The sequence below is a fragment of the Pseudophryne corroboree genome, chromosome 2 (assembly GCF_028390025.1).
Source record: "Pseudophryne corroboree isolate aPseCor3 chromosome 2, aPseCor3.hap2, whole genome shotgun sequence".
NCBI classification, from domain to species: Eukaryota; Metazoa; Chordata; class Amphibia; order Anura; family Myobatrachidae; genus Pseudophryne; species Pseudophryne corroboree.
Genome location: NC_086445.1, coordinates 860,185,680 through 860,208,429, shown reverse-complemented (window position 1 = coordinate 860,208,429; position 22,750 = coordinate 860,185,680). Strand labels below are relative to the sequence as shown.

The following is a 22,750-nucleotide window of genomic DNA, read 5'->3' as shown; positions in this document are numbered from 1 at the left end:
CAGACGTGTTGTCGGAATTAACTGGGATTTTGGAATATTCAGAATCCACCCGTGCTGCTTTAGCACTTCTTGAGACAGTGCTAGTCCCATCTCTAGCTGTTCTCTGGACCTTGCCCTTATTAGGAGATCGTCCAAGTATGGGATAATTAATACGCCTTTTCTTCGAAGAAGAATCATCATCTCGGCCATTACCTTGGTAAAGACCCGAGGTGCCGTGGACAATCCAAACGGCAGCGTCTGAAACTGATAGTGACAGTTCTGTACGACGAACCTGAGGTACCCCTGGTGTGAGGGGTAAATTGGAACGTGGAGATACGCATCCTTGATGTCCAAGGATACCATAAAGTCCCCTTCTTCCAGGTTCGCTATCACCGCTCTGAGTGACTCCATCTTGAACTTGAACTTTTTTATGTACAGGTTCAAGGATTTCAGATTTAGAATAGGTCTTACCGAGCCATCCGGCTTCGGTACCACAAATAGAGTGGAATAATACCCCTTTCCTTGTTGTAAAAGGGGTACCTTGACTATCACCTGCTGAGAGTACAGCTTGTGAATGGCTTCCAAGACCGTCACCCTGTCGGAGGGGGACGTTGGTAAAGCAGACTTCAGGAAACGGCGAGGTGGAGACGTCTCTAGTTCCAACCTGTAACCCTGAGATATTATCTGCAGGATCCAGGGATCCACCTGCGAGTGAGCCCACTGCGCGCTGAAATTCTTGAGACGACCCCCCACCGCCCCCGAGTCCGCTTGAGAAGCCCCAGCGTCATGCTGAGGCTTTTGTAGAAGCGGGGGAGGGCTTCTGTTCCTGGGAAGGAGCTGCCTGTTGCAGTCTCTTCCCCTTTCCTCTGCCTCGTGGCAGATATGAATATCCCTTTGCTCTCGTTTTTAAAGGAACGAAAGGGCTGCGGCTGAAAACTCGGTGTCTTTTTCTGTTGGGGAGTGACTTGAGGTAAAAAGGTGGATTTCCCGGCTGTAGCCGTGGCCACCAAATCCGATAGACCAACACCAAATAACTCCTCCCCTTTATACGGCAAAACTTCCATATGCCGTTTTGAGTCCGCATCACCTGACCACTGTCGCGTCCATAAACTTCTTCTGGCCGAAATGGACATAGCACTTACCCGTGATGCCAGTGTGCAAATATCCCTCTGTGCATCACGCATATAAAGAAACGCATCCTTTATTTGCTCTAAAGACAGTAAAACATTGTCCCTATCCAGGGTATCAATATTTTCAATCAGGGACTCTGACCAAGCTACCCCAGCACTGCACATCCAGGCTGTCGCTATAGCTGGTCGTAGTATAACACCTGTATGTGTGTATATACTTTTTTGGATATTTTCCATCCTCCTATCTGCTGGATCTTTAAGTGCGGCCGTCTCAGGAGAGGGTAACGCCACTTGTTTTGATAAGCGTGTGAGCGCCTTGTCCACCCTAGGAGGTGTTTCCCAGCGCGCCCTAACCTCTGGCGGGAAAGGGTATAAAGCCAATAACTTCTTTGAAATTAGCAGTTTTTTATCGGGGGCAACCCACGCTTCATCACACACCTCATTTAATTCATCTGATTCAGGAAAAACTATAGGTAGTTTTTTCACACCCCACATACATAATACCCTGTTTTGTGGTACCTGTAGTATCAGCAATATGTAACGCCTCCTTCATTGCCAAAATCATATAACGTGTGGCCCTACTGGAAAATACGGTTGATTCGTCACCGTCGCCACTGGAATCAGTGCCTGTGTCTGGGTCCGTGTCGACCGACTGAGGTAACGGGCGTTTTACAGCCCCTGACGGTGTTTGAGGCGCCTGGACAGGTGCTGATTGATTGTCCGGCCCTCTCATGACGTCAAACGACTGCTTTAGCGTGTTGACACTATCCCGTAATTCCATAAATAAAGCCATCCATTCTGGTGTCGACTCCCTAGGGGGTGACATCCCCATATTTGGCAATTGCTCCGCCTCCACACCAATATCGTCCTCATACATGTCGACACACACGTACCGACACACAGCAGACACACAGGGAATGCTCTTAAAGAAGACAGGACCCCACTAGCCCTTTGGGGAGACAGAGGGAGAGTTTGCCAGCACACACCAAAAGCGCTATATATGACAGGGATAGCCTTATAATAAGTGCTCCCTATATAGCTGCTTTAATATATATATAATTTTGCCACAATTTTGCCCCCCCTCTCTTGTTTTACCCTGTTTCTGTAGTGCAGTGCAGGGGAGAGCCTGGGAGCCTTCCTGACCAGCGGAGCTGTGTGAGGAAAATGGCGCTGTGTGCTGAGGAGATAGGCCCCGCCCCTTTTTCGGCGGGCTCGTCTCCCGCTCTTTAACGGATTCTGGCAGGGGTTAAATATCTCCATATAGCCCCCGGAGGCTATATGTGAGGTATTTTATGCCAAAAAATAGGTTTACATTGCTTCCCAGGGCGCCCCCCCCCCCAGCGCCCTGCACCCTCAGTGACTGCCGTGTGAAGTGTGCTGAGAGCAATGGCGCACAGCTGCAGTGCTGTGCGCTACCTTAAGAAGACTGAGGAGTCTTCTGCCGCCGATTTTGGACCTTCTTCTCTTTTCAGCATCTGCAAGGGGGCCGGCGGCGAGGCTCCGGTGACCATCCAGGCTGTACCTGTGATCGTCCCTCTGGAGCTAATGTCCAGTAGCCAAAGAAGCCAATCCATCCTGCACGCAGGTGAGTTCACTTCTTCTCCCCTAAGTCCCTCGTTGCAGTGATCCTGTTGCCAGCAGGACTCACTGTAAAATAAAAAACCTAAGCTAAACTTTTCTAAGCAGCTCTTTAGGAGAGCCACCTAGATTGCACCCTTCTCGGACGGGCACAAAAACCTAACTGGGGCTTGGAGGAGGGTCATAGGGGGAGGAGCCAGTACACACCACCTGATCATAAAGCTTTACTTTTTGTGCCCTGTCTCCTGCGGAGCCGCTATTCCCCATGGTCCTTTCAGGAACCCCAGCATCCACTAGGACGATAGAGAAATTACATTTAAAAAAAAAAAAAAAAACCTCCAGAACTTTCCTTATGGCCCCTAACAGTGTCCTGGTCCTGCTATCTCAGTTGCCATGTTTTTGATGTCCAGGATGGTTTTCATGCACTTTTCTGATCTTGCATTTTGTAGTAAAGTCACGCAACTACCACAAATTGCCATATCTATTTGGATCACGCATTTCTTGTGCACATTCATGCGATGTATTAGAGTTTCATGAACCAAACTGGCTTTTGAAATCTGCACTTAATTGGACTGACCCCTCATATAAAACAGAAATGATGCCAATAATCCATAAGTAATCTGTGTGAGTTATGGCGTCCGTGCCCTTTAGGAAATGATGTGTATTAGGATCACGTACTGTAAATGATTTCAGATGTTAGAATCTACTACCTGTGACTTGTATAATAGCACACACACTACTTGCGGCCTGGTGCCTTTATATGGCCACAGAACAGCTCTGTGACTTACAATACCTTTATAATTAACGGTAGGTGGTACATTGTTACATACCTCAACAAAAAGTATTGGGCCTCAAGCACTTATAACCTACACATGTAAATAAATGAGGCATGCGATACTTAGGGAACTGGATAATTCCTTGTACATTGTGGGCATAATCATCGTGCCAAGCTAATTAAGTAATTATAACCCTAGTATAAGCATACATGCTTACACCCATTTTTAGTGAATTTACATGTGATAATATTGAAAAAAAACATTTCATAAATGAATGAATTTAATGCAAGATCTCAAGACACATTACTGGACTATAAAAAATAAAGTTATATTTAAAAATGATATTTACATTGAGTCAGTAAAAAGGTAAATGAACTGCTGTACCAGACTCAGTTCTACTGATACATAGCTACAGCATAGGAGATCGTAAACTCACTTACCCGATTTTCATCATAAATAATTTGGACTATGCTACGGTGCTTCTGTTCCACAGGTGGAGGGGAGACAGGCTTCTCGGGCTCCGGAGGTTTGGCTGCTTCTTCTTCAAGCTGTTGCTAAGTTACACAAGAGAAAAATCTCCATCACACAATGTAGAAGTCCAATCAGCATCAGGCAAAGCAGGATCGTGAGGGAACACTTTGCATTCATGGATTTTGGTCTGATAAAAGCATGGAGTTGGGGAGTGTGAGGTGGGGATGGGGGGGTTAAAATAAGATTTGAAACCTACCGGTAAATCTTTTTCTTGTAGTCCGTAGAGGATGCTGGGACTCCGTAAGGACCATGGGGATAGACGGGCTCCGCAGGAGACATGGGCACTTTAAGAAAGACTTTGACTCTGGGTGTGCACTGGCTCCTCCCTCTATGCCCCTCCTCCAGACCTCAGTTAGAGAAACTGTGCCCAGAAGAGACGGACAGTACAAGGAAAGGATTTTTGTAATCCAAGGGCAAGATTCATATGAGCCACACCAATCACACCGTATAACTTGTGAAATATTACCCAGTTAACCGTATGAAAAAACAATATAGCATCAGTCCAAGACCGATGAAACTATAACATAACCCTTATGTAATCAATAACTATATAGAAGTCTTGCAGAAGTAGTCCGCACTTGGGACGGGCGCCCAGCATCCTCTACGGCAGGCATTCCCAACCACGGTCCTCAAGGCACACCAACAGTGCAGGTTTTAGTGATATCCAGGCTGCAGCACAGATGGTTAAATCAAAATAACTGAGCTACTAATTAAGTCACCTGTGCTGCAGCCTGGATATCACTAAAACCTGCACCGTTAGTGTGCCTTGAGGACCGTGGTTGGGAATGCCTGCTCTACGGACTACGAGAAAAAGATTTACCGGTAGGTTTAAAATCGTATTTTCTCTAACGTCCTAGAGGATGCTGGGACTCCGTAAGGACCATGGGGATTATACCAAAGCTCCCAAACGGGCGGGAGAGTGCGGATGACTCTGCAGCACCGATTGAGCAAACAGGAGGTCCTCCTCAGCCAGGGTATCAAACTTATAGAATTTTGCAAAGGTGTTTGACCCCGACCAAGTAGCAGCTCGGCACAGCTGTAGTGCCGAGACCCCTCGGGCAGCCGCCCAAGAAGAGCCCACCTTCCTAGTGGAATGGGCTTTAACCGATTTCGGTAATGGCAATCCTGCCGTAGAATGCGCCTGCTGAATCGTGTTACAGATCCAGCGAGCAATAGTCTGCTTTGAAGCAGGGCCGCCAACTGTGTTGGCTGCATACAGGACAAACAGTGCTTCTGTTTTTCTGATCCTAGCCGTTCTGGCCACGTAAATTTTCAAAGCCATGACTCGGAATCCTCCAAGTCACGTGTAGCCACAGGCACGACAATAGGTTGGTTCATGTGAAAGGATGAGACCACCTTAGGCAGGAATTGAGGACGGGTCCGCAATTCCGCTCTATCCATATGGAAAACCAGATAGGGGCTTTTATGTGATAAAGCCGCCAATTCCGACACTCGCCTAGCCGAAGCCAAGGCTAACAACATGACCACCTTCCAGGTGAGATATTTCAACTCCACTGTCTTAAGTGGTTCAAACCAATGTGACTTAAGGAAACTTAACACCACGTTAAGGTCCCAAGGCGCCACCGGAGGTACAAAAGGAGGCTGAATATGCAGAACTCCCTTCACAAAAGTCTGTACTTCAGGTAATGAGGCCAATTCCTTTTGAAAGAAAATGGATAAGGCCGAGATCTGAACTTTAATGGAGCCTAATTTTAGGTCCAAATTCACTCCAGTTTGTAGGAAGTGAAGAAAACGGCCCAGGTGGAATTGTTCCGTAGGAGCATTCCTGGCCTCACACCAAGAAACATATTTTCTCCATATTCGGTGATAATGTTTAGATGTCACGTCCTTCCTAGCCTTTATTAGCGTAGGAATGACCTCATCCGAAATACCTTTTTCCGCTAGGATCCGGCGTTCAACCGCCATGCCGTCAAACGCAGCCGCGGTAAGTCTTGGAACAGACAGGGACCTTGTTGTAACAGGTCCTGCCTTAGAGGAAGAGGCCACGGATCTTCTGTGAGCATTTCTTGCAGATCCGGATACTAGGTCCTTCGTGGCCAATCTGGAACAATGAGAATTGTTCTCACTCCTCTTTTTCTTATTATCCTCAACAACTTGGGTATGAGAGGAAGAGGAGGAAACACATATACCGACTGGAACACCCACGGTGTCACTAGGGCGTCCACAGCTACCGCCTGAAGGTCTCTTGACCTGGCGCAATACCTTTGTAGCTTTTTGTTGAGACGGGACGCCATCATGTCTATTTGGGGTAGTCCCCATCGACTTGCAATCTGCGTGAAGACGTCCTGATGAAGTCCCCACTCTCCCGGATGCAGATCGTGTCTGCTGAGGAAGTCTGCTTCCCAGTTGTCCACTCCCGGAATGAACACTGGTGACAGAGCGCTTACATGATTCTCCGCCAGCGAAGAATCCTGGTGGCTTCTGCCATTGCCACTCTGCTCCTTGTGCCACCTTGGCGGTTTACATGAGCTACTGCGGTGATGTTGTCTGACTGGATCAGGACTGGTCGATTGCGAAGTAAGATCTCCGCTTGACGTAGGGCGTTGTATATGGCCCTTATTTCCAGGATGTTGATGTGAAGACAAGTCTCTTGACTTGACCAAAGTCCCTGGAAATTTCTTCCCTGTGTGACTGCTCCCCAACCTCGGAGGCTCGCGTCCGTGGTCACCAGGATCCAGTCCTGAATGCCGAACCTGCGGCCCTCTAGAAGGTGAGCCCTGTTTAGCCACCACAGGAGAGATACTCTGGCCCTGGGGGACAGGGTGATCCTCTGATGCAATTGCAGATACGACCCGGACCATTTGTCCAATAGGTCCCATTGGAAGGTCCTTGCATGGAATCTGCCGTATGGAATGGCTTCGTATGTTGCCACCATCTTTCCCAGAACTTGAGTGCAATGATGTACTGACACTTGTTTTGGTTTCAACAAGTTTATGACTAGAGTCATGAGCTCCTGTGCTTTTTCCGTCGGAAGAAAACCCCTTTTCTGGTCTGTGTTCAGAATCATGTCCAAGAAGGGCAGACGAGTTGACGATTGAGCAGCTTTCCAATATTTGTGCATTGTATTTAGAGAGGCATGGATGGGTCAGCATTAGGAGGGATTGCTGACTCCAGAGTGCCATTAGGGAAGCCAGGGGTGTCTCCAGGTAAGCTGGCTCTCAGATGCTGTAGGAGCCATTATCATGTGGCCTTACACTGGGCATTTAGACCCAGACATATATGTAATTATTTATGGGGTGGGTGTGGGGTGCGGTGGCCCCTGTGTCGGTATGGCTGGGTGGCTTCAGGTCGGCACACCCTAACACTTTATTAACACTCATGATTTTCCCTATCACTTTGTATATATTTTTGTATTGTAATCACACTTCACTTATATAGCACTTCTGTGCTTCTTATTAACCCTTATTAACTTTCACCTGTGTGCTGACCTGGGGCAGCCGACCTGTGCCGGCATGATGGGGTCCTGCACCCCGGACCCATACCTAGTATTAGGGACCCCCAGTGATGGAGAAGCCTTGTCGATCGGCCTGGGGGCTTATCCCTATATCTGCAGATATACGCAACTAAGATCTCCGTATTATCTGATTTATTATGTAGTATTATTACTCACTCAGTGTGCATTAGGGAACACAAATTGTTTTTTCTTACACAGAATTACCCCTCCCTTTTAGCACCTGACTGATATTACATCTGATTGAGCAGCTTTCCAATATTTGTGAGTTGTAGGATTCAGCTGCGACTTTGGAATATTGAGAATCCAGCTGGTTCGCTGTAACACATTCAGTGAAAGTGATACGCGGCTCAGCAACTTCTCCCTTGATCTCGCTTTTATTAGGAGATCGTCCAAGTACGGGATAATTGTGACACCCTGCTTGCGCAGGAGCACCATCATTTCCGCCATTAACTAGGTGAAAATTCTCGGGGCCGTGGAAAGCCCAAATGGCAACGTCTGAAATTGGTAATGACATTCCTGTACCGCAAATCTCAGGTACGCCTGATGAGGAGGATATATGGGGACATGCAGGTATGCATCCTTTATGTCCAGAGACACTAAAAAATCTCACCCTTCCAGGCTGGCGATGACCGCCCTGAGCGATTCCATCTTGAACTTGAACCGTTTTAAGTAAAGGTTCAGGGATTTTAAATTCAAAATGGGTCTGACCGAACCGTCCGGTTTCGGAACCACAAACAGTTGAGTAGTACCCCTGCCCTCTTTGAAGCAGCGGAACCTCTACCACCACTTGTTACAGACACAATTTGTGAATTGCCTGTAAAACTATCTCCCTTTCCAGGGGTTGTTTCGGTAGGGCCGATTTGAAAAACCGGCGAGGAGGCACTTCTTCGAATTCTAGCTTGTAACCCTGGGAAACAATTTCTATTGCCCATGGGTCCACCTGTGAGTATACCCAGACGTGGCTGAACAGTCGAAGACGTGACCCCACAGGAGCTGACTCCCTCAGGGGAGCCCCAGCGTCATGCGGTGGATTTAGCAGAGGCCGGGGAGCACTTCTGTTCCTGGGAACTAGCTGTGGTGTGCAGCTTTTTCCCTCTGCCATTACCTCTGGCAAGAAAGGACTATCCACGTGCTCTCTTGCTTTTATTGGAACGAAAGGACTGCATTTGATAATGAGGCGCTTTCTTAGATTGTGAGAGAATATATGGCAAAAAATTTGATTTACCTGCCATAGCCGTGTAGACGAGATCCGAGAGGCCCTCTCCGAACAATTCCTCACCCTTGTAAGGCAACAACTTCATATGCCTCTTGGAGTCGGCATCACCTGTCCACTGCCGGGTCCATAAGCCACGCCAAGCAGAAATAGACATAGCGTTTATCCTGGAACCCAGTAAACTAATGTCTCTTTGAGCATCTCTCATATATAAGACAGCATCTTTTATATGCCCTAGAGTCATTAAAATGGTATCCTTATCAAGAGTCTCAATATCCGCTGATAGGGAATCTGTCCATGCTGCTACAGCACTACAAACCCAGGCCGACGCAATAGTCGGTCTGAGTAACGTACCAGAAAGTGCGTAAATGGACTTCAAGGTGACCTCCTGCTTGCGGTCAGCAGGATCCTTGAGGGTAGCTGTATCTTGGGATGGAAGCGCTATCTTTTTTGATAAGCGTGTTAAAGATTTGTCCACCATAGGGGAGGATTCCCACCGTATTCTGTCCTGTGACGGGAAAGGATACGCTATAAGAATAATTTTGGGAATCTGCAGTTTTTTGTCTGGAGTTTCCCACATTTTTTCGCATAAATCGTTCAGCTCATGTGAGGAAGGAAAGATGACCTCTGGTTTATTTCCCTTAAGCATGTGCACCCTCGTGTCAGAGACAGGGGGTTCCTCAGTGATATGCAAAACATCTTTTATAGCGATAATCATATATCGAATACATTTTGCCACCCTTAGCTGCAATTTTGCATCTTCGTAGTAGACACTGAAGTCTGAGTCCGTGTCGGTATCTGTGTCAGCTATTTGGGATAGTGGGCGCTTCTAAGACCCCGAAGGTCCAGGCGACATTGGGACAGGCATGGGTTGACTCCCAGACTGTAACCCAGCTTTAGCTTTGTCTAATCTTTTGTGCAGTAAATTAACATTTGCACTCAAAACATTCCACATATCCATCCAGTCAGGTGTCGGCACTGCTGACGGAGACCTAGCATTCATACACTCCCCCTCCTCCTTAGATGAGCCTTCAATCTCAGACATGTCGACACACGCGTACCGACACACCGCACACACACAGGGAAGCCTTTTTTATGAAGACAGGTTCCCCACCAGGCCCTTTGGAGAGACAGAGAGATAGTATGCCAGCACACACACCAGCGCTATATGACCCAGGAAAAACAGTGTGTTTACCTAGTAGCGCTTTGTAATCTGTATTGCGCCAAATATGTGCCCCCCCTCTACTTAAAAAACCCTCTTTCACCGTGTGTCAAGCAGGGGAAAGTCCGGGGAGCTTCCTCTCAGCGGTGCTGTGGAGAAAAGATGGCGCTGGTGAGTGCTGAGGGAGAAGCCCCGCCCCCTCGGCGGCGGCCTTCTGTCTCGCTCGAAATAATTAAAATTATGGCGGGGGCTCTCTATATACATGTACAGTGCCCAGCTGTACATGTATATACACTTATATGCCATATAGGAGGTTTAAATTGCTGCCCTGGGCGCCGCCCCCCCCCCCCCCCCTGCGCCCTGCACCGTTACAGTGACCGGAATGTGTGAGGTGAATGGGAGCAATGGCGCACAGCTGCAGTGCTGTGCGTTACCTCCGTGAAGAATCTGAAGTCTTCTGCCGCCTGTGATGATCTTTTCCTCACATACTCACCCGGCTTCTATCTTCCGGCTCTGCGAGGACGGCGGCGCGGCTCTGGGACGGACAGCGAGGGTGAGACCTGCGTACCGATCCCTCTGCAGCTAATGGTGTCCAGTAGCCTAAGAAACAGAGCCCTGAAACTCAGAGAAGTGGGTCAGTTTCTCTCTCCTCAGTCCCTCGATGCAGGGAGTCTGTTGCCAGCAGGCTCCCTGAAAATAAAAAAACGAACAAAAATGCTTTCTTTACAGGAAACTCAGGAGAGCTCCCTGTAATACACCCAGTCTCCTCTGGGCACAGTATCAAACTGAGGTCTGGAGGAGAGGCATAGAGGGAGGAGCCAGTGCACACCCAGAGTCAAAGTCTTTCTTAAAGTGCCCATGTCTCCTGCGGAGCCCGTCTATCCCCATGGTCCTTACGGAGTCCCAGCATCCTCTAGGACGTTAGAGAAAATAAGAATTTACTCACCGGTAATTATATTTCTCGTAGTCCGTAGTGGATGCTGGGTACTCCGTAAGGACCATGGGGTATAGACGGGCTCCGCAGGAGACTGGGCACTCTTAAAAGAAAGATTAGGTACTATATCTGGTGTGCACTGGCTCCTCCCTCTATGCCCCTCCTCCAGACCTCAGTTAGGGAAACTGTGCCCGGAAGAGCTGACATTACTAGGAAAGGATTTGGAATCCCGGGTAAGACTCATACCAGCCACACCAATCACACCGTACAACTCGTGATAACTATACCCAGTTAACAGTATGAACAATAACTGAGCCTCTCTCAACAGATGGCTCATACAATAACCCTTTAGTTAAGCAATAACTATATACATGTATTGCAGAGAGTCCGCACTTGGGACGGGCTCCCTGCATCCACTACGGACTACGAGAAATAGAATTACCGGTGAGTAAAATCTTATTTTCTCTGACGTCCTAGTGGATGCTGGGTACTCCGTAAGGACCATGGGGATTATACCAAAGCTCCCAAACGGGCGGGAGAGTGCGGATGACTCTGCAGCACCGAATGAGCAAACTCAAGGTCCTCCTCAGCCAGGGTATCAAACTTGTAGAATTTTGCAAAAGTGTTTGAACCCGACCAAGTAGCAGCTCGGCAAAGTTGTAAAGCCGAGACCCCTCGGGCAGCCGCCCAAGAAGAGCCCACCTTCCCCGTGGAATGGGCTTTTACTAATTTAGGATGCGGCAGTCCAGCCGCAGAATGTGCAAGCTGAATCGTGCTACAGATCCAGCGAGCAATAGTCTGCTTTGAAGCAGGAGCACCCAGCTTGTTGGGTGCATGCAGGATAAATAGCGAGTCAGTTTTTCTGACTCTAGCCGTCCTGGAAACATAAAGTTTCAGGGCCCGGACTACGTCCAGCAACTTGGAATCCTCCAAGTCCCTTGTAGCCGCAGGCACCACAATAGGTTGGTTCAAATGAAACGATGATACCACCTTTGGGAGAAATTGGGGACGAGTCCTCCATTCTGCCCTTTCCATATGGAAGATCAGATATGGGCTTTTACATGACAAAGCCGCCAATTCTGACACACGCCTAGTCCAAGCTAAGGCCAAAAGCATGACCACTTTCTACGTGAGATATTTTAGCTCCATGGTCTTAAGTGGCTCAAACCAGTGGGATTTTAGGAATCCAACACACGTTAAGATCCCAAGGTGCCACTGGAGGCACAAAAGGGGCTGAATATGCAGCACCCCTGTAACAACGTCCGAACTTCAGGCAGTGAAGCCAGTTCTTTTTGAGAGAAAAAGGGATAGGGCCGAAATCTTGGCCTTTATGGATCCTAATTTTAGGCCCATAGTCACTCCTGACTGTAGGAAGTGCAGGAATCGACCCCCCTGGAATTCCTCTGTAGGGCCTTCCCGGCCACACACCAAGCAACCTATTTTCGCTATATACAGTGAAAAAGTCTTGCTGTCACGTCTTTCCTAGCCTTTATCAGCGTAGGAATAACTGCCTCCGGAATGCCCTTTTCCGCTAGGATCCGGCGTTCAACCGCCATGCCGTCCAACGCAGCAGCGGTAAGTCTTGGATCAGACAGGGTCCCTGTTGCAACATGTCCTGACTGAGAGGCAGAGGCCATGGGTCCTCTGAGAGCAGTTCCGGGTACCGAGTCCTTCTTGGCCAATCCGGAGCAAAGAATATTGTTCACACTCCTCCGTTTATTACAATTCTCAGCCCTTGGGTCTGAGAGGAAGAGGAGGGAATATATAGACCGACTGGAACACCCACGGTGTCACTAGTGCGACCACAGCTATCGCCTGAGAGTCCCTTGACCCAGCGTAAAACCTTTTTTATCTTTTTATCGAGGTGGGACGCCATGTAGTCCACCTGAGGCAGTTTCCATCAATTTGCAAAACTGCGTAAAGACTTCATGATGAAGTCCCCACTTTCCCGGGTGGAGGTCGTGTCCACTCCCGGAATGAACACTGCTGACAGTGCGCTTACTTGATTCTCCGCCCAGCGAAGTATTCTGGTGGCTTCTACCCTCGCCACCCTGCTCCTTGTGCCGCCCTGGCGGTTTACATGAGCCCCTGCGGTCTGACTGGATCAGAACCGGTTGGTCGCGAAGCAGGAACTCCGCTTGACTTAGGGCGTTGTATATGGCCCTTAGTTCCAGGATATTGATGTGAAGGCAAGTCTGTTGGCTTGACCACAAACCTTGGAATTTTCTTCCCTGTGTAACTGCCCCCCACCCTCGGAGGCTTGCATCCGTGGTCACCAGGACCCAGTCCTGAATGCAGAATCTGCGGCCCTCGAGAAGGTGAGCACTCCGCAGCCACCACAGGAGAGACACCCTGGCCCTGGGGGATAGGGTGATTAACCGATGCATCTGAAGATGTGATCCGGACCACTTGTCCAGTAAGTTCCATTGTCCTTGCATGGAACCAGCCGAAGGGGATGGCCTCGTATGATGCCATCATCCTTCCCAGGACTCGAGTGCAGTGATGCACTGACACCTGTTTTGGTTTTCAATGGATTCCTGACCAGTGTCATGAGCTCCTGAGCTCTCTCTATCGGGAGATAAACCCTCTTCTGGTCTGTGTCTAGGATCATGCCTAGGCGAGGCAGATGAGCTGTAGGAACCAACTGCGACTTCGGAATATATAGAATCCAGTCGTGTTGCCGTTTGACTTCCAGAGAAGGTGATACGCTGTCCAGCAACTGCTCTCTTGATCTCGCTTTTATGAGGAGATCATCCAAGTATGTGATAATAGTGACACCTTGCTTCCGCAGGAGCACCATCATATCCGCCATTACCTTGGTGAAATTGGTAATGACAATCCCGTACCGCAATTCTGAGGTACGCCTGATGAGGTGGATAAATGGGGACACGAAGGTATGCATCCCTTCTGTCCCGATTCATTTCAGGCTTGCAATGACCGCTCTTAGCGATTCCATCTTGAACCTGAACCTTTTCAGGCATATGTTCAGGGATTTTAATACAATATGGGTCTAACCGAACCGTCTGGTTTCTGGATTATAACATGGTCGAATAATAACACCCTCTTGTTGAAGGAGGGGACCCTTGACCACCACCTGTTGAAGATACAATTTACGAATTGCAGTTAACACTGGCTCCCTCTCTTGGGGGGAAGCCCGCCGGGTCCTCGGTGAGGGGGCATCTTCTCACAGTCCAGCCTGTATCCCTGCGATACAATTTCTATTGCCCAGGGATCTAACAGGGAGTGAACCCACTTGTGGCTGAACTTACGAAGGCGTGTCCCCACCGGGCCTAGCTCCGCCTGTGGAGCCCCAGCAACATGCGGTGGATTTTTGTAGAGGCCGGGGAGGACTTCTGTTCCTGGGGACTAGCTGTGTTGTACAGCTTCTTTCCTCTGCCCCCGGCTCTGACAAGAAAGGACGCACCTCAGACTTTCTTGTTTCTTTATTCGAAAAGCTGCATTTAATAATGTCGTGCTTTCCTAGGCTGTGCAGGAATATAAGGCAAAATATCAGAATTACCAGCTATAGCTGTGGAGACCAGGCCCGAGAACCTTTCTCCACACAATCCTCAGCCTTCCAAATGCCTCTTAAGTCGGCATCATCTGTCCAATGTATATTCTACAGGACACGTCAAGCAGAAATCGACATAGCTTTTGTCTCTAGGACCCAGTATACTCATGTCCCTTTGGGCATGCTTTATAATTATATATCTATCACTTAAGACAGCATCTTAAAATATTTATATGCATACTAGGGTCTCAATCTCTGCTGATAAGGTACCTGTCCACGCTGCCACAGCGCTATAAACCCATGCCGACACAATCGCCGGTCTGGGTAGTATACTAGAATGTGCACACTATCTGCAGGATCCCTGAGAATAGCTAGTGCAAACAGGACACCCTAGGGGAAGATTCTCAACACATCCTGGCCCTAGTGGGGAAAGGATACAGCCTGAGAATTCTCTTGTGGGAAGCTGCCGTCTCTTGTCTGGAGATTCCCGCTCTTTTTCCTCATGAGAGGAGGGAAATTTACCTCATCATTCTTCCCCTTAACATGTGTACTCTCGTGTCAGGGACAGATGAGTCATCAGTGATATGCAAATCATCTTTTATTCCAATAATCATATATTGAATATCTTTTAGCCCTCTTGGCTGTAACTTTGCATTATCGTAGTCGACAGTGGAGTTAAACTCCGTGTCGATACTTTGTTATTTTGGATAGAGAACATAGAGAGACTCCGAAGGACTCTGTAACGTAGGGACAGACCAGGGTAGATTTCCTTTCTGTTCCCTAACCTTTTGTGCAATAATTTTACCTCAGCACTTACACATATCTAAACAGGTGTCGGCGTTGTCGACGGAGACACCCTCCCACACACATATCCGCTCTATCACCTCCTTAGAGGAACCTTTTACCTCAGACTTGTCGACACACGCGTACCGACACACCACTCACACAGGGGATGCTCCATTTGAAGACAATTCCCCCACCAGGCCCTTTGGAGAGACAGAGAGAGAGTATGCCAGCACACACCACAGCGCTATATAATACAGGGATGTACACTATACTGAGTGATTTTTCCCCATAGCAGCTTATATACACAGTTTTGCGCCTAAATTTATGTGCCCCCCCTCTCTTTTTTACCCTTTGTGTACCAGGATACTGCAGGGGAGAGCCTGGGGAGCTTCCTTCCAGCTGAGCTGTGAAAAGAAAATGGCACCGGTGTGCTGAGGAAGAAGGCCCGGCCCCCTCAGCGGCGGGCTTCTGTCCTTTTATGTACTTTAATGGCGGGGGTTAATGCACATATACAGTTTATCAGACTGTATTATGTGCTTTTCGCCAAGTAAGGTAATCTAATTGCTGCCCAGGGCGCCCCCAGCGCCCTGCACCCATCAGTGACCGGAGTGTGTGGTGTGCTAAGGGAGCAATGGCGCACAGCTGCAGTGCTGTGCGCTACCTTAATGAAGACCGGAGTTTTCAGCCGCCGATTTTCAACTTCTCTTCGCTCTTCTGGCTCTGCAAGGGGGACGGCGGCGCGGCTCCGGGACCAGACGACCGAGGACTGGGCCTGTGTTCGATCCCTCTGGAGCTAATGGTGTCCAGTAGCCTTAGAAGCCCAAGCTAGCTGCAAGCAAGTAGGTTCGCTTCTCTCCCCTCAGTCCCACGTAGCAGTGAGTCTGTTGCCAGCAGATCTCACTGAAAATAAAAAACCTAACAAATACTTTCTTTTCTAGGAAGCTCAGGAGAGCCCCTAGGGTGCATCCAGCTCTGGCCGGGCACAGATACTAACTGAGGTCTGGAGGAGGGGCATAGAGGGAGGAGCCAGTGCACACCAGATATAGTACCTAATCTTTCTTTTAAGAGTGCCCAGTCTCCTGCGGAGCCCGTCTATACTCCATGGTCCTTACGGAGTACCCAGCATCCACTAGGACGTCAGAGAAAATGTATTTACACTAAAGGTCTGCAGAAACGATAGAAGCATGTTTGCATTTTACAGTACTGTCCAATTAACGATCTCCAAGTCACCCACTGCATAGAACCTGGTAACCACAAAGTAACCGGTTTAGCTATTGGTAAATTACAAAGTGACAGAAGACATTTAGCGCAGTGAATAAGTGGGCTAAGCCAATCGGCTATTAAAGCAAACTATCAACAGGAGGAGTGTAGTTGCATCACTGGTTCTTAACTTACAGGCTACTATGCTTATATTGTTTCAGGCTACAAACTGCCTTTGTTTAGGCAACGGAAATAATCTAACATAGGCCGCCTTTATTTTCTTTACAAAATTAAATATCTGGATGAAAATCATCCCAAGGGTTTAACACAGACACCTAAGAGATGAATAAAATAGGATATTTCTACAGTATAACCTTAGAACATGGGTCATTTATACAGTGTGGCAATGCTTCAGTCATAAGATTCTACAGAAAGTAGATGAAGGAAATCCCTAGCATGCAGACACCTGTTAGACAGACCAAGCATACAGTTTATAAAAGGGGGAATCTGGTAAATTCAGTACTTGCAGCTCTGAAGTCTCATTTGTCAGTGGTGCCTTCTATCTGCTGAACTACTATACTGATGTACTATTTATTATGCCACTCTGGACTTGTTAGCTATACAGTCACTTGCTATTTCAATACACAGGTTTGTAACTTCAGTCTTACCTGTTTTTTCTTCAATTTCTGAATCTGCTGTTCGACTTTAGCAATCTCACGATCCACTCGGTCCATGCTTTGTATTAATTCTTCCTTCGATAGTTTGGAGGGTGATGCATCCTGGTCATCCGTAGCGGCTCCAGAGAGGGGAGATGGAAGTACGTCATGCTTGCCAGACAAGCCTTGATCCTTAACAATACAAACCAGGACAGAGAACATTACACCATATTGACAGCAACAACTTTCCTATATAAAATTTAAAAAATACTGCATGCTACCAACATGACTTTAGCATGGAAAACACACACACACACAAACACTAAAGCTGCTGCTATGTATAAACCCTTATCTACTGCCTGATGCCAACACCTACTTACACACAAAGGGGAAGGAGACCAATGTGTAGCTGCCGCAACAACCAGGTGACTGATCAGAATATGACTGAACCAGAATAAGATTACGCATGAAGTTAGAGAAAAGGAGTTATATATAAAAGTGATCCTCCCATATGTCATATTTACTACATCTTCCAAATATAAAAGGAGGGACACAGAAATGAATGCAACAAAAACAGTTTGTATTTTTCTCTGTTCCATGGATTTGGAACTTGTGGGCATGTCCTACTGTGTCCACAAGAGTCTCAAGCTAAATAAACTGTACACAATGCAGTCAGGTTCCCACTGCCTGAACTGCTGATAATACAGCAACCTATTCTTAAGACAGTATAGGTATGGTACATTCATATCGGACTATGTGAAAACAGAACACAAAAAAAAAGTTATTTCACGCGACATGTTCATCCAGCTAAACCTTGCCACTCTGTGTTATATTATAAATCAGTAGTCACCCACCTTTTTACCATCTTGTGACCGAAGCCCCTCCTGGATGGAAGGTACAAGAGGCAGGGCAGAAGCAGCATTGACACGGTAGTGAGAGTCACCTTGATCTAGCCGTGGTCTCTTTGATTCCAGGGTCTCATGGTCACCCTGTGACATGGAATGGTATTGCTGTTCATACCCTGATCGCCTGTCCTGGGGCCTGCAAAATCATTCCAATTGTGAAAATTTGACACTTTCAATACTGTATTACAAAGTACATTCTGATAAGTGGGGCCTACACACTGGCATATTTATAAAGGGTGCAGTGCACACGGGCTCCATGGGTCAAGGGGGGTGCAAGCTACACACGCTGCACCCATTATTTTGCACAGCCTGAGCACTGCAGAAATCACTGGTAAATTGGTTCGGCTGCTATTTTCCCGTTGTTTCGTGCATCACTGGGAAAACGGCTGCCGCACCATTTTTCAAAAGATCTGCACATGTGCTCTAGACTCTGGAGAGGAGGCGGCACAGATGGAGCCTGCACACGGGCTTCCTCTTCTCTAGATGCGCCCCTGACCAATTTGTCAGACTGAACAATTTTGAATGGATCTGATTGGGCAAGTCAAAAAAACGTAGTTGGCAGGCCTGAGACAACACAGATGTTTTCAAAACAGTTAGGGGTCTATTCATGAAGCAGTGAAAAGAGTGGAGATGTGAAACAGTGGAGAAGTTGCCCATGGCAACCAATCAGCTGCTCCGTACAATTGTATAGTATACAAATTATAAATGTTACTTTAATGCTGATTGGTTGCCATGGACAACTTCTCCATTGGCTCATTTCTCCACCCTTTTCACTGCTTCGTGAATAGGCCCCTATGAGAGGCCACTTGCAAAGTGGTGGTTCAGGGCAACTACTCATGACGACTATATTGCAATTTTGGTTGTATAGGCAACAGATCTGGATGTATGTGAGCATCGAACAATGTCGTCAGTTCATTCAAATACAGCTATATTTAAAAGATTTATAGTGATGCTGCTCACTGTACTTTGTGGGCCCGTTCAGGTCATAGTGAACATACAGCGCATGGTGGGTAGTCAAGTGCTAGGTAAAACAAATCATTACAAAAAATACATAAAAATACACACAAGTACAGTATCCCGTTTAAACCGGGGATGGAATCTTGAAGTGCTATTCTGAGAAAGGTGAATGTTGTAGTGTCCTGAAAACAACAATAAGAAATGGAGCAAGCAGAGAAAGGAACGCAAAGAGATCAGATAAGAGTGGAATGTCAATAGGATCCTACGAATAAGAATATAAACGAAAATGTCAGGCAGCAAAAAGGGACATACGCATATTGGCATGGGGAAAACAAGGAATGGAGGGGGATAAACAGATTTTATAGGTACCCGCTATAGGGGAAGACAGACGCTGTGGCCAATGAAACAGAGAGCAAGATGATATGTTATAGGGCTAAGGAAAGAAAATAATTAAATGGAAAAACAAAAATGTTTTATTAAATGAAAAATAAGATTTTACTTACCGATAAATCTATTTCTCGTAGTCCGTAATGGATGCTGGGGACTCCGTCAGGACCATGGGGATTAGCGGCTCCGCAGGAGACAGGGCACAAAAATAAAGCTTTAGGATCAGGTGGTGTGCACTGGCTCCTCCCCCTATGACCCTCCTCCAAGCCTCAGTTAGGATACTGTGCCCGGACGAGCGTACACAATAAGGAAGGATTTTGAATCCCGGGTAAGACTCATACCAGCCACACCAATCACACCGTACAACTTGTGATCTGAACCCAGTTAACAGTATGACAACGTAGGAGCCTCTGAACAGACGGCTCACAACAAGAACAACCCGATTTTTTTGTAACAATAACTATGTACAAGTATTGCAGACAATCCGCACTTGGGATGGGCGCCCAGCATCCACTACGGACTACGAGAAATAGATTTATCGGTAAGTAAAATCTTATTTTCTCTAACGTCCTAGTGGATGCTGGGGACTCCGTCAGGACCATGGGGATTATAGCAAAGCTCCCAAACGGGCGGGAGAGTGCGGATGACTCTGCAGCACCGAATGAGAGAACTCCAGGTCCTCTTTAGCCAGGGTATCAAATTTGTAGAATTTTACAAACGTGTTCTCCCCCGACCACGTAGCTGCTCGGCAGAGTTGTAATGCCGAGACCCCTCGGGCAGCCGCCCAGGATAAGCCCACCTTCCTTGTGGAATGGGCCTTGACAGATTTAGGCTGTGGCAGGCCTACCACAGAATGTGCAAGTTGAATTGTGCTACAAATCCAACGAGCAATCGTCTGCTTAGAAGCAGGAGCACCCAGCTTGTTGGGTGCATACAGTATAAACAGCGAGTCAGATTTTCTGACTCCAGCCGTCCTTGAAATATATATTTTCAATGCCCTGACAACGTCCAGCAACTTGGAATCCTCCAAATCGCTAGTAGCCGCAGGCACCACAATAGGCTGGTTCAGGTGAAACGCTGACACCACCTTAGGCAGAAAATGAGGACGCATCCGCAGTTCTGCCTGTCCGAATGGAAAATCAGATATGGGCTTTTATACGATAAAGCCGCCAATTCTGACACTCTCCTGGCTGAAGCCAGGGCCAGTAGCATGGTTACTTTCCATGTAAGATATTTCAAATCCGCCGATTTGAGTGGCTCAAACCAATGGGATTTGAGAAAATCCAAAACTACATTAAGGTCCCACGGAGCCACTGGGGGCACAACCGGGGGCTGTATATGTAGTACTCCTTTTACAAAAGTCTGGACTTCAGGAACTGAAGCCAATTCTTTCTGGAAGAAAATCGACAGGGCCGAAATTTGAACCTTAATGGACCCCAACTTGAGGCCCATAGACAATCCTGTTTGCAGGAAATGTAGGAATCGACCCAATTGAAATTCCTCCGTGGGGGCCTTCCTGGCCTCACACCACGCAACATATTTTCTCCAAATGCGGTGATAATGTTGTGCAGTCACCTCCTTCCTGGCTTTAACCAGTGTAGGAATGACCTCTTCTGGAATGCCTTTTTCCCTTAGAATTCGGCGTTCAACCGCCACGCCGTCAAACGCAGCCGCGGTAAGTCTTGGAATAGACACGGTCCCTGCTGAATCAGGTCCCGTCTTAGAGGTAGAGGCCACGGATTTTCCGTGAGCATCTCCTGAAGTTCCGGGTACCAAGATCTTCTTGGCCAATCCGGAGCCACGAGTATCGTTCTTACTCCCCTTTGCCGTATAATTCTCAGTACTTTGGGTATGAGAGGCAGAGGAGGAAACACATACACTGACTGGAACACCCACGGTGTTACCAGAGCGTCCACAGCTATTGCCTGAGGGTCTCTTGACCTGGCGCAATACCTGTCCAGTTTTTTGTTGAGGCGAGACGCCATCATATCCACCTTTGGTTTTTCCCAACGGTTCACAATCATGTGGAAGACTTCTGGATGAAGTCCCCACTCTCCCGGGTGTAGATCGTGTCTGCTGAGGAAGTCTGCTTCCCAGTTGTCCACTCCCGGAATGAACACTGCTGACAGTGCTATCACATGATCTTCCGCCCAGCGAAGAATCCTTGCAGCTTCTGCCATTGCTCTCCTGCTTCTTGTGCCGCCCTGTCTGTTTACGTGGGCGACTGCCGTGATGTTGTCCGACTGGATCAACACCGGCTGACCCTGAAGCAGGGGTTTTGCCAGGCTTAGAGCATTGTAAATCGCTCTTAGCTCCAGTATATTTATGTGAAGAGACATCTCCAGGCTTGACCATACTCCCTGGAAGTTTCTTCCCTGTGTGACCGCTCCCCAGCCTCTCAGACTGGCATCCGTGGTCACCAGGACCCAGTCCTGTATGCCGAATCTGCGGCCTTCTAACAGATGAGCACTCTGCAACCACCACAGAAGAGACACCCTTGTCCGTGGCGATAAGGTTATCCGCTGATGCATCTGCAGATGCGATCCGGACCATTTGTCCAGCAGATCCCACTGAAAAGTTTGTGCGTGGAATCTGCCGAATGGGATTGCTTCGTAAGAAGCCACCATCTTTCCCAGGACTCTGGTGCATTGATGCACAGACACTTTTCCTGGTTTTAGGAGGTTCCTGACCAGTTCGGATAACTCCCTGGCTTTCTCCTCCGGAAGAAACACCTTTTTCTGAACCGTGTCCAGAATCATTCCCAGGAACAGCAGACGTGTTGTCGGGGTCAACTGAGATTTTGGAAAATTCAGAATCCACCCGTGTTGTTGCAGCACTACTTGGGTTAGTGCTACTCCGTCCTCCAGCTGTTCTCTGGACCTTGCCCTTATCAGGAGATCGTCCAAGTAAGGGATAATTAATACGCCTCTTCTTCGCAGAAGAATCATCATTTCGGCCATTACCTTGGTAAAGACCCGAGGTGCCGTGGACAATCCAAACGGCAGCGTCTGAAACTGATAATGACAGTTTTGCACCACGAACCTGAGGTACCCTTGATGTGAAGGGCAAATTGGGACATGCAGGTAAGCATCTTTTATGTCCAGGGACACCATAAAGTCCCCTTCTTCCAGATTCGCTATCACTGCTCTGAGTGATTCCATCTTGAACTTGAATTTTTGTATGTACAGGTTCAAAGATTTCAGATTTAGAATAGGTCTTACCGAGCCGTCCGGCTTCGGTACCACAAATAGCGTGGAGTAATACCCCTTTTCCTGTTGTAGGAGGGGTACCTTGACTATCACCTGCTGAGAAAACAGCTTGTGAATGGCTTCCAATACCGTCGCCCTGTCTGAGGGAGACGTTGGCAAAGCAGACTTTAGGAACCGGCGAGGGGGAGACTTCTCGAATTCCAACCTGTAACCCTGAGATACTACCTGCAGGATCCAGGGGTCCACCTGTGAGCAAGCCCACTGCGCGCTGAAATTCTTGAGTCGACCCCCCACCGTTCCTGAGTCCGCTTGTAAAGCCCCAGCGTCATGCTGAGGGCTTTGCAGAACCCGCGGAGGGCTT

The 22,750-nt window shown here is 47.9% G+C and overlaps 1 protein-coding gene across 14 annotated transcripts in view; it reads right to left on the bottom strand.

The window, feature by feature from the left end:
• Positions 1–22,750, bottom strand: part of NCOR1 (nuclear receptor corepressor 1) — a 426,430-nt gene that overhangs the window by 229,121 nt on the left and 174,559 nt on the right. For all 14 annotated transcript variants that reach the window (XM_063955846.1, XM_063955845.1, XM_063955858.1 and 11 more), the window contains 3 exons: positions 17,786–17,972; positions 16,944–17,123; positions 3,904–4,017 (listed from right to left, as the gene is read on the bottom strand). In XM_063955846.1, the coding sequence (XP_063811916.1) occupies positions 3,904–4,017; positions 16,944–17,123; positions 17,786–17,972 (481 nt within the window). The remainder of the gene's footprint in view (positions 1–3,903; positions 4,018–16,943; positions 17,124–17,785; positions 17,973–22,750) is intronic.